At 41.9% G+C, this 13199-nt stretch overlaps 1 protein-coding gene across 1 annotated transcript in view; it reads right to left on the bottom strand.

Annotated features, from left to right (window-relative positions):
• The window catches only part of TMEM260 (transmembrane protein 260), a 102222-nt gene that overhangs the window by 80414 nt on the left and 8609 nt on the right, over positions 1 to 13199 (bottom strand). The window contains exons 3-4 of the mRNA XM_040333667.1: positions 5376 to 5407; positions 699 to 850 (exon numbers count right to left, since the gene is read on the bottom strand). Coding sequence (XP_040189601.1) covers positions 699 to 850; positions 5376 to 5407 — 184 coding nt within the window. The remainder of the gene's footprint in view (positions 1 to 698; positions 851 to 5375; positions 5408 to 13199) is intronic.

The raw sequence follows: 13199 nt of genomic DNA, 5'->3' as shown, positions 1-13199 counted from the left end.
AATTCAACAGGCCTCATTAAGAGTTCTGGATAATTTGTTCAATCCATTTTGCCCAAATCTGTCTGCAGTATGAATGGACTTCTGACCTCTGCAAAGAAGACTATGGAGGATACTTTACCCCGACTACAGAATTTGAACCTCTGCAGCCATTCATTCTACACTCCAAATCAAACCAAACCATGAAGCACTTCCAAGCTTTTAAGATCAGGCACCGTATAGCAGAGATATAGTAATCCATGTCCATCCAACAACCTGCATGCTAAAATGTCTCAGCGGGCATAGGAAAGCATTATAACACAGACTGTGCCCACTAATTTGTGTGGCAGTGTTCCGCAACACTATGAGGGCATTACAGTATGGATGGCAGCTCAGAAAAACACTAGGGGGTCGATTTACTAAAGGCAAATCCACTTTGCACTACAAGTGCAGTCGCTGTAGATCTGAGGGAAAGATCTGAAATGAGGGAAAGCTCTGCTTATTTTATCATCCAATCATGTACAAGCAAACAATGCTGTTTTTTATTTCCCTTGCATGTTTCCCTCAGATCTGCAGCGACTGTACTTCCAAGTGCACTTGTAGTGCAAAGTGGATTTGCCTTTAGTAAATAAACCCCTAGGTGTCATGATGCTTTTGTGAAGATACTTGTAGTGACCTTATCTGTACTGATCTTAAAAGTCATAAATAATGAACAGTAGTACCTGAATGTTGCACTAAACAACAGAGATGCAGCTGCTGCTCCAAACAGACCACAAAGAAAATTGACACGATATGCAATGGAGCCAATTGGTATCGAAGCCATTGCTGCCTTAGCGAGCAGAGTAAACAGGGGATATCCAGGGGGATGAGCAACCTGGAGAAAAGAAAATACAGAAAATTAGACTCAACGTTTTTCTCAAGGTGGGTGAAAATACGGTTTCACACAGTGTGAGCTTTCCTCCCGTTGTAGCACCCTCCTAGTTAAGTGCTACGAGATTATAGGTAAATTTTGTTATTTTGGGGCTCTGTTGTAGCCAGTGGAGCTGGGACTGATTAGTTTGCCCTCTCCTCGGATCTGCAGCTGCAGGTTTGCCCGTCTTCCCATGTCTTTCCAGAAAGTACTGGAACATAGTGGGTGGAGAAGATAGAGTCTGGGCTGATCATGCATATAGCCTCAGCCAATCCCTGGTCAGGAGTGTGACCAGCAGGAGGCCGAGAGGTGTATTTAAGGTCTGGAGCATTAAATATCAGGGTCCTTTGCCTGCTAGAGAGCGACCCATAAACCTTTCAAAGCCTTTGAGAGTATGCAAGAGGTTCTGAGTGGTTCTGGCTCAAAAGGAAGCTGAAGGATCATCCACAAGTCACAGGGACTGCTGAGACAACGTCCAGTGAAGATCTTGTTGGGAGACCCGTGGTGCAATGTCAGCTGGAAGGAGGCATCCAGTAGCAATTCCCAATCCTCCTCCTTTCTACATATAACAGGGATGGAGATATATGTTTACATATTTCTCATTCTTATGCCGCATACAGACGGTCGTTTTTTGTGATGAAAAAAAACGACGTTTTAAAAAACGTCATTTAAAATGATCGTGTGTGGGCAAAACGTCGTTTTATGTCTTCTAAAAAACGACCAAAAAAAAATTTGAACATGCTCGAATTTTTTGTGTCGTTTTTCAAAACGTCGTTTTTGTTTCACAGAAATTGACCGTGTGTAGCAAAAAACGACGTTTAAAACGACGTTTTTAAACCCGCGCATGCCCAGAAGCTAGTTATGAAGTAAGCTTCAATGGAAAAAAGTGGTGAAACGTAACCTCGCTTTGCTAGAGCATTGTGAAAAAACGATGGTGTGTAGGCAACATCGTTTTTGAAAACGATGTTTCAAAAACGTCGTTTTATTTCATGATTTAAAACTTCGTTTTTTTTTCATCACAAAAAACGACCGTCTGTATGCGGCATAAGTCCCAACAAACCCCCTTTTTTTCTCGTGCATCAGGAATGGAGGTTGCATGACAGACTCAAGGCTTGGTTGCTACTCTCTTTGCATTGTTTTTAATCCAATTTATTGTGTATCGATTTTTTTAGCCATACCCTTTTTCTGCTCTATTCTAGCATGTTTTGGGTGTGCATTAAGGGACTTTGGGGATGCGTTTGCCTGCACTTCCGGGAACTGAGATGCTCTCAAGTGCCTTCCCATCCCCCCCCGGGCACTCAGTTTGAGTGCGGAGGGTGGGCGGTCTTCCCTCACAGCATCGGCGCCACGCACCCGCCCCATATGTCCGACGCCTGGGGAAGTCGGCATCTCGGACGAGTCATGTCACCTTGGCTGATCAATGGGAAGCTCCGCCCGGTTTCAAATGAGCGGCTGCTGCCGCTGTGATCCTGGACACCTCTTCCTTTTGTCATGCCAGCGTGACGCTGCTCGGGCTGGGTGGGTCACATCGGGAACATTCACTCATGCGATCAGCTGCAGGTTAATCCTGCTCTACACATATCTATATACTGGGCCTTATCTCTATACAGGGTAACAGATGCCTCTTTATTTTTCCCAGCTACTACTTGGGTTAAGGGCTTTCACCATACCCCATTTACTACTCACCCATATGGGTTTTACTAATGTCATTAATTATCTCATTTAGATTGGAGTCCCAGGCATCTGCCAGATGAACACACTTTTATCTGGGATACATGTTTATGCTCAGTACCCGGTTGCAGACAATTTCAGCGACCCATGCGTTAATTGAGGCATTCGGAGGCTTAGATTTACATTGAGAGTTATAGCGGTATATGACAAAAGGACTGGCAGTAATGTTTTCTGAACTTTAAAAGTTTACTGGTAGCACTGTCCCACAGCCAGGAGAGGTGGGATGGCCGACACCATCCCAATGAATGGCACCTGGGGCAGACCGCCCGATCCCCACACCCTGTTGGTAAAAAAACTGATATCGGCATATAACACGCATGCATGGTTTACCCTCTATTTTCAGGGTAAAAAAGCGTGCGTTATACGCCGATAAATACAGTGTTTTTTCCAAAGGGTGCGCTATCAAATATTAAATTGAGGGTGCCAATCATTTTGTCCAGTCCATTCTTGGAGTTTTGCGTAAAATGTGTGAGATTTGGCTTTTTGTTTCTCCACTTTTTTGTGTCATATCAATACAAACAAAATAAATAAATATGAGAATGCCTAAACATTTGTAATTGCAACAATTTTCTGGGCGAAGTGATGCATTATCTCACAGAAATAAAGGAAAGACTAAAAACGCATCTCATTTAACCACTTAAGGACCTCCTCCTGCACATATACGTCGGCAGAATGGCACGGCTGGGCACATCCACGTACAGGTACATCCTGTACTAGTACCCAGACGTGGGTCACGGGGAAAGCTCCGTGACCGGGACCGCGGGACTCGCGGACCCGGTCGCCGCTGGAGTCCCGCTATCGGTCCCTGGAGCTGAAGAACGGGGAGAGCTGTGTGTAAACACGGCTTCCCCGTTCTTCACTGTGGCGGCAGCATCGATCCTGTCATCCCTTTTATAGGGGGACACAATCGATGATGTCACACCTACAGCCACACCCCCCTACAGTTGTAAACACACTTCAGGTCACACATAACCCCATCAGCGCCCCCTGTGGTTAAATCCCAAACTGCAACTGTCATTTTCACAATAAGCAATGCATTTTAAATACATTTTTTGCTGTGAAAATGACAATGGTCCCAAAAATGTGTCAAAATTGTTCGAAGTGACCGCCATAATGTCGCAGTCATGAAAAAAAATAAAAAAAATAAAATAAAAAAAAAAATCGCTGATCGCCGCCATTAGTAGTAAAAATTTTTTTTTATAAAAATGCAATAAAACTATCCTCTATTTTGTAAACGCTATAAATTTTGCGCAAACCAACCGATAAACGCTTATTGCGATTTTTTTTTACCAAAAATAGGTAGAAGAATACATATCGGCCTAAACTGAGGGAAAAACATTTTTTTTTATATATTTTTGGGGGGTATTTATTATAGCAAAAAGTAAAAAATATTGAATTTTTTTCAAAATTGTCGCTCTATTTTTGTTTATAGCACACAAAATAAAAACCGCAGAGGTGATCAAATACCACCAAAATAAAGTTCTATTTGTGGAAAAAAAAGGACGCCAATATTGTTTGGGAGCCACGTCGCACGACTGCTCAATTGTCAGTTAAAACGACGCAGTGCAAAAAGGGGCCTGGTCTTTTACATGCATTTTGGTCCGGGTCTTAAGTGGTTAAAGTCCCAAACCCCCCCCCCCCTCTATACAGAAATAAAGGAATGCCAATGTTTTTGGCCATGACTGCATGCTCCCAAGTAAAATTAACCAAAGAAATGCTAAATCTTTGCAAATACTTATTTACGTAAAAAAAAAAAAAAAAAAATCATTATAATCCTCATTGGTAATTTTATACTTAGATTTACATTAGACCTACAGAGTATAGGTCTAAATAGACTGCCACAATCTACCGCAAGAGCCTGCTTTAAAATATTAACAAATTACTATCCCCAAATCATCATAACCATTTTGAATCCACCACTTTTGTATTTCAATCAGCACATTAAGCCCTGATGAAGAAGCATCCTCAGTAGTCCCAAAACATGTTGGCTTGTCTCTTCAGATTTTTATAAGGATATAAATATATTCTGGACTCTCAACCATTGATTTGGCACAATTTCTCTTCCAACATTGCTTGATTTTCACTCAAGGCGACTCCTGGAGGCCCCTTCATTAGGGCTGCATTTCCGGTGGTCATTCAACTCTACCCCACACTGAAGGCTCAGAAAGACTCTGGGATCCAGTACCCTTCATCCACACCTCCCTAAGTAAAGCTGGCTGATGGCTGTCAGACAGAGGAATTGCTTCTTCTTTCTGTAGTTACACTGCTTATTGTTTATTTGATATTGTTCATTGGCCAGACTTATATTTAGCCTATGACCTGTATTTTTCTTAGATTTCGAATGCCCCTCCACCAAACCACTACCAATGAATGCCTGTGAGGACCACACTGTCTCCAGATTAGTGCCACTTTAACAGACTTTGAGTTTTACCTAAAGGGATCATGACACCATAATTAAGTTTATTAAATAATAAAACTTATTAAAACTGTTAACCCGATTTAGTTCATTCTCCCCAGCTTATCCAAATTTTGGGTTGATAATAAGCCATGCAACTGTATATACAGTAAAATCTTTGCTTTATAATTTTGTTTAATTGGATTTAAAACTTAAAGTAAATTGTGGCATACTGTACTTATAAGTTGGTAAAACCGTGATTTGAAAATAAATTAATCTACTTTGCTCCATGCTTAATTAAACTTGCCTAATTCCTAAAACTGTTAATGAGAGCATTGATTAAACAATAAAATTAATACTTACTCCAAGCTCATATGCGGCTGTGATCAGTTCCCCTGTGAAAAAATAAATGTAAAACCAATAATTACCATTAGGGAGTGACCCTCCTCCAAAGTTCCCCAAATTCAAAGGCTTGCACTGGGATTTTGCATTAATTTGACTTGATAAAAATAAATCTAGCGAGATTTAGCAGCATGAAATTTTCTCAGAAATTCCTCCCACTTTCCATTTAGTTGAACAGAGAAGCATTTCATAAATATACCGTGTTGCATTATTATTTGAAGAGAATAAGACTTACAAACAGAAATGTTTCCATTAAAAAAAGAATGTACTGTATATATTCACATAAATGCATGCATCCAATTATATAAGGAGTAAACATTCCATGACATAAAAACATTATCCTAATGATGGACAGTTACAGTATCTCACAAAAGTGAGTACACCCCTCAAATTTTTGTAAATATTTTATGATATCTTTTCATGTGACAACACTGAAGAAATTACACTTTGCTACAATGTAAAGTAGTGAGTGTACAGCTTGTATAACAGTGTAAATTTGCTGTCCTCTCAAAATCACTCAACACAATCATTAATATCTAAACCGCTGGCAACAAAAGAGTGTACACCCCCAAGTGAAAATGTCCAAAATTGGGCCCAAAGTGTCAATATTTTGTGTGGCCACCATTATTTTCCAGCACTGCCTTAACCCTCTTAGGCCGTGTACACACGGGCAAACATGTACGATGAAACCGGTCCGCCGGACCATTTTCACCGTACATGTCTGCCCGGGGATTTCTGTACGATGGCTGTACTAACCATCGTACAGAAATCCGCAGGTAAACAATACGCGGGGCGTGTCCGCGGTGTCGCGGCGATGATGACGCGGCAACGTGGGCGGGCCTGCCAGTTAAATGCTTCCACGCATGCGTCGAAGTCATTCGACGCATGCGAGGGATGGCGGGCGCTCGGACATGTACGGTAGGTCTGTACAGACGACCGAACATGTCCGAGCGGGCAGGATTCCAGCGGACTGTTTCAAAACAAGTCCAGGAATATTTGTCCGCTGGGAAAAGGCCCGGCGGGCAAATGTTTGCTGGAATCCTGCACGCTCGGGCCTACACACGACCGAACATGTCTGCTGAAACTGACCCGCAGACCAGTTTCAGCAGACATGTTTGGTCGTGTGTACGGGGCCTTAAAGTGGAGGTTCACCCTCAAAAGAATTGCTGACATCACATGGAGTCGAGCCATCCTACCGACCGAATGCCGGTGTTTTTTTTTTTCTCAGCACATACCTCGTTATCACGATTTTCACCCCCCAGCAATCCCGCGGGACTGGGCGTTCCCAAGCACTGCCTGTGATTGACAGGCCTCCGAACGGAGCATACTGCACGTCACAGGTTGCCGAAAAAACCCGAACGTCGGTGCGGCTCTATACGGCGCCTGCGCACCGACGTTCGGGTTCTGTCGGCAACCTGTGACACGCAGTATGCACTGTTCTGAAGCCTGTCAATCACAGGCAGTGCTTGGCAAAATGCCCAGTCCCGCGGGATTGCCGTGGGGTGAAAATCGTGATAACGAGGTATGCGCTGAGAAAAAAACAAAAAAACACCGGCATTCTGTCGGTAGGATGGCTCGACTCCATGTGATGTCAGAAATGTTTTTGAGGGTGAACCTCCACTTTTAAGCATGGAGTTTACCGGAGCTTCATGGGTCACAACTGGAGTCCTCTTCCACTCCTGGTGGATGTTAGAGACCTTCCGTATGAGGATGCCCCATAGGGTTTAGGTCTGGAGAAATGCTTGGCCAGTCCATCACCTTTACCCTCAGCTTCTTTAGCAAGGCAGTGGCCATCTTGAAGGTGTGTTTGGGGTCTTTATCATGTTGAAATACTGCCCTACAGCCCAGTCTCCAAAGGGAAGGGTACCATGCTCTGCTTCAGTATGTCACAGTACATGTTGGCATTCATGGTTTCCTCAATGAGCAGTAACCCACAGCGACAAGTTAAAAACTAACTTTTATTGTGACTTTAGCAACATTAGTTTATTGGTTAAAGTGTATCAAGCCAAAACATTTTTATTTTTATTTGGATAAAGTAGGAAAACCTTTGAGAAGTTATATTGTATCCTTTGCATACGTTACAGGCTTGCCTTCAGTTCATGCAGGGTGCTATAATAAATTATTTGGTACAATCATAGGATAATAGAGATCTTCACAAGCCCACCTTGGTATAAAAATAATTTTGTCCCTTTTCACATAAAGAAACAGGCATCACAAAACTAAAGCATCCTTAGAAAAGGGGTCCTGAAATGTCAGTTTGTGATATAAATGTGAATAAAGGACAATAAATTCACAATATCTTTGTTTGTTGGTGAATATCCTTGTTATCCTAGGGTTAGGACCCCAGTTGCATTTTACAGCTATCTGTGGCTCCATCAGAGATAATCACTCTCACTGACGGGTTCCATCCACAACTCTGCTAAAACTGCTGTCAGTAGTAAGGGAAGTGAAGAAAAATCTATCTAATGAAGTCCAAGGCTTCTTACCCTTCTGTATTCTATTTAATACAAAAAAAAAAAGTGTTGGCTGGACATACAATACACTTTAAGGATGATCTAGCATCAGATGGGTTTTTCATGATATGTTTGCTAAATTACCGTGTAACACTTATTGATATTCACGACCACTCATGGAAACCCCAGTACTCTACCTAACAATGTCTTCATTTGCTTTTCTCTCAAGAAAGATAGACATTTGTTCAGGAATCATCCAGGGTCAGAATCTACTTTCTGGACTAAGAAGATCACTTGTGTTATGCAACTGGCTCTGCCAAGAGATGTTGGCTGTGGAAATATGCAGGTACGATCAGATTAGAGGTCAATTAGCCACCTCAAGGAACCCCTAGCAACCTCTGGAGGTCAGTTAAAGGAATATACCATTTCTTTGGGGGTCAGTGAAAATAATGCCCCTTGTCAGTGAAAGAATGCCAACCTTACAGACTGATAAGAAGATAGCTGATGTCTTACGGCTGACTCTGCCAAGTGGCATTGGCAACAAAATCATGCAAGTACTCTCAGATGAGAGGTCAATTAGCCACAGCTCAATGAACCCCTAGCAACCTCTGGAGGAACCCTAGGATTTCACAGAGCACAGGGTTAAGAATGGCCGATTTAAAACAGAAATCATTTCCAATATATAAAATATCTAGTACCTTAAAAAACAAAAAGTAATTACGTGCAAGAAAAATAATAATAAAATAGCAATCTCTTCGAGTTATAAAAGTGAAGCAAAAAAATAAAAGATCACACCAAGCCTGGTTGGAACTTGCCGTCCAGACTGCGTAGTGCTACAGGCAATAATTATCCGTCAGCCTGGGAAGTGGCTGCAGACATTTTAGACTAATGTAAGTAAACAATACACTTGCTACAATTTTCTCTAAAGACTCGTTCCAGGTTAAGTCTTTCTCTCTGTGGTAATTATGCATTATTTAAATAAGCGTAATGTTAATCATTACCTCTGAAAACACCACAGTGGCTTGCTATTCTGTCCACTGTGAATATTGACATACTGTAATATTTTTTTGTGGCGGAGCGCTGTTGTTATATATTCACAAAGATCTCCAACACATCAGTCACACAGTATAGCCCCACTGCCCCCCCAAAGAAAAAAAAACTGCTCCCTACGAATAAATCAAACAAAACAAAATGAGCATTAAATCATTTTATGGATTTTTTTGTTGCCTTTGAGGAAAAAAAAAATACCTTTTTAGCATTATTACAGTGGGAAACAGAACAGTTTGCTCACTAGACGTAGACTTGAATATCGGAAAATGACAAAGGCTGTCTACTCTGGGCAGTTTAATCAGTCTTGCACAACATGCATTGGCTTATTTAAAGGGTCTGCCCATGCAGAAGTGTGCTGTGAGAATTACAAAGGCTGCACTGCTGGCCTTTACTTACAAAAAATGCTAGTTGCCTGGCTGCCCTACCGATCCAATGGTTTCAATGTTTTGGAGTCAGTGAACAGGAAATGAGTATGCAGATCAGGTGGCAGCCCTGCAATTTTTATTTAGGGGGACAGCAGTTGAAGTTTTATTTTACACTGATGCAGTTTTCAGCATGAAATCACCTTGGTCTTCTGTGGTCCACCTATCACCTATCCACCCATCACTGAAGTCATTTAAATCAAAACCAACTTGCAATGGAAAAATATAAATAAATGTTATATTCCGTGCTATGGTAATAGAAGTGTGGCTGCTGCTCACCCCAACAAAATCCCACAAATGTGGGTTATGTGACGATATATATATATATATATATATATATATATACACACACACACACACACACACACACACATACACACAGTGGGGGCAAAAAAGTATTTAGTCAGCCACCAATTGTGCAAGTTCTCCCACTTAAAAAGATGAGAGAGGCCTGTAATTGGCATCATAGGTATACCTCAACTATGAGAGACAAAATGTGGAAACAAATCCAGACAATCACATTGTCTGATTTGGAAAGCATTTATTTGCAAATTATGGTAGAAAATAAGTATTTGGTCAATATCGAAAGTTCATCTCAATACTTTGTTATAAATCCTTTGTTGGCAATGACAGAGGTCAAACGTTTTCTATAAAACTTCTCAAGGTTGTCACACACTGTTGCTGGTATGTTGGCCCATTCCTTCACGCAGATCTCTAGAGCAGTGATGTTTTGGGGCAGGAGCTGGGCAACACAAACTTTCAACTTCCTCCAAAGGTTTTCTAGAGATCTGGAGACTGGCTAGGCCACTCCAGGACCTTGAAATGCTTCTTACGAAGCCACTCCTTTATTGCCCGGGCGGCGTGTTTGGGATCATTGTCATGCTGAAAGACCCAGCGACGTTTCATCTTCAATGCCCTTGCTGATGGGAGGGGGTTTGCAAAATCTTACGATACATAGCCCCATTTATACTTTCATGTACACGGTTCAGTCGTCCTGTTCCTTTTGCAGAGAAACAGCCCCAAAGCATGATGTTGGCACCCCCATGCTTCACAGTAGGTATGGCGTTCTTTGGTTGCAACTCAGCATTCTCTCTCCTCCAAATACGACAAGTTGTGTTTCTACCAAACAGTTCTACTTTGGTTTCATCTGACAATATGACATTCTCCATATGACATTCTCCCAATCCTCTTTTGGATAATCCAAATGCTCTCTAGCAAACCTCAGACGGGTCCGGACATGTACTGCAGGATCTGAGTCCCTGGTGGCGTAGTGCGTTACTGATGGTAGCCTTTGTTACGTTGGTCCCAGCTCTCTGCAGCTTGGCCAACAAACACGAAACTACATGTTTTTTCAGCTCTTTAGCGCCACCCTTTGGGCAACTTCTGCTAATGTTGTCTTGTGGTTAGCATTGCTTCTGAGCATGTCTGTTTGTACTTTGGATTTTTTTCGACAGACATGTGTACACAAATCTGTCGAGCATCTGTGGGACATCCTCAAATGGAAGGTGGAGGAGGGCAAGGTCTCTATCGTCTAAGAGGACGAAACGTGTCAGTAAGGACTCCACTGCCGCCACATACATGTTAACCTAAGCGCTTATTTGACCTTTCAAATGTAAGTGTTCCAACTTCATTAAAACTTTCTTTACTGTATACGGAATCACGCTATGTGGCCCTTTCTTGTTCTCCCTTCTCCAATATCCTCACCACACCCATGATAACCAGATCATCATCCCCTATGAAACAATCCTGCAAGGAGATCGCTATCCTGTGGCTAGTCAGGTGACCCTGATCCAGTCATTTGAAGATTCCAAGTTTTCACCCTATCTGTTGTTCAAACAACCCAAGCCTGTTTGACTCATAGAACGTATGTTCTTTTGGGTTCAAACGTTCTGATAAGCCTTCATCTTATCGGTGGTTATATGATTATGTTCATCGTTTGGATGCCAGCCTGATGTTTTGAACTTCAGTTCATCTTTATTTTACACAGTGTCACTCTGCTTTTGGCACATCACATACATTTAATTGTTCACACTTAAGGACTATTACCATTTTATTTTAATTTATTATTATAGTATTTATAATTTTGGGTTCACTACCCACATTTATTTTATATTAGATTTTTCATCAATGCTTGTTTCTTTCCACTGAGTGCTACGCGATTTGTTTTCCCAAGATCTCTAACATCCACCAGCTCCATGATGTCGTCATGGAGGAGTGGGAGAGGACTCCAGTGGCAAGCTCTGGTGACCTCCATGCCCAAGAGGGTTAAGGCAGTGCTGGAAAATAATTGGTGGCCACACAAAATATTGACACTTTAGACCCAAATTTGGACATTTTAACTTAGGGGTGTACTCACTTTTGTTGCCAGAAGCTTAGGCATTAATGGCTGTGTGTTGAGTTATTTTGAGGGGACAGCAAATGTACACTGTTATACAAGCTGTACACTCAGTACTTTACATTGTAGCAAAGTGTAATTTCTTCAGTGTTGCCACATGAAAAGATATAAAATATTTGCAAAAATGTGAGGGGTGTACTCACTTTTGTGAGATACCGTATATACACATTTGTGGTATTATTGTGTAGGTTCATTTATTGTCAGTTGTTCTTTGATGGTAGGTTATGATAAGGCAAGAAATATACAATATTATTTTTTTTTTGCTATTTTGGGTCAGTTTTTCTTTAATGATAAAATAAAAACCTGGAGATATCCATTAGCATTTACCATCAAATCAAGGCCCAATTTGTCCTGGAAAAACACAAGGTATAATTAAATTTGGAAAAAACTAAATAGTTGCAAACCCCCTAGGGAGTTAATAGACATGGCCTGTTATTGTTTCTCTCAAAGTGTCAGCTGTTTGTAAACAAAGCCATGTAATCAATATAATTGGCTGGTATAGTGATCACATAATCAGAAACCATGCTGATTGGTTCTTAACTGCTGAATCTGATGCGGAAATGCTAACTGAGCATGGGGCATCTTGTTGAAAAATGGTAATAAGTCAATTGCATTTGGGAAGCCAAACAAGGTACTTATGATGTTCTAAACGCATAAACATTCGTGGGTATGCAGTCTAATCATCAGATTTGAACCTTCTGGGGGCCTCATCACACACTCTAAGGTACATTGTGTTAACATATAAAGTGTTCTATGTGTGCTACAATGTAAAGTAGTGAGTGTACAGCTTGTATAACAGTGTAAATCTGCTGTCCCCTCAAAATAACTCAACACAGCCATTAATGTCTAACCCGCTGGCAACAAAATGATTACACCCCTAAGTGAAAATGTCCAAGTTGGGCCCAAAGTGTCAAAATGTTGTGTGGCCACCATTATTTTTCAGTGCTGCCTTAACCCTCTTGGACATGGAGTTCATCAGAGCTTCACAGGTTGCCACTGGAGTACTTTTCCACTCCTCCATGAAGACATCACAGAGCTGGTGGATGTTAGAGACCTTGCGCTTCTCCACCTTCCGTTTGAGGATGCCCCACAAATGCTCAATAGGGTTTAGGTCTGGAGACATGCTTGGCCAGTCCATCACCTTTACCCTCAGCTTCTTTAGCAAGGGAGTGGTCATCTTGGAGGAGTGTTTGGGGTCGTTATGTTGGAATACTGCCCTGCGGCCCAGTCTCCGAAGGGAGGGGATCATGGTATTCAGTAAGTCAGTCACAGTACATGTGGGCAGTAAGTCACAGTACATGTGGGCATTCATGGTTCCCTCAATGAACTGTAGCTCCCCAGTGCCAGCAGCACTCATGCAGCCCCAGACCATGACACTCCCACCACCATGCTTGACAGTAGGCAAGACACACTTGCCTTTGTACTCCTCACCTGGTTGCCGCCACACATGCTTGACACCATCTGA

The sequence above is a fragment of the Rana temporaria genome, chromosome 13, assembly GCF_905171775.1.
Source record: "Rana temporaria chromosome 13, aRanTem1.1, whole genome shotgun sequence".
NCBI classification, from domain to species: domain Eukaryota; kingdom Metazoa; phylum Chordata; class Amphibia; order Anura; family Ranidae; genus Rana; species Rana temporaria.
Note: the sequence above shows the minus strand (reverse complement) of the source record. Positions and strands in the feature narration are given on the sequence as shown.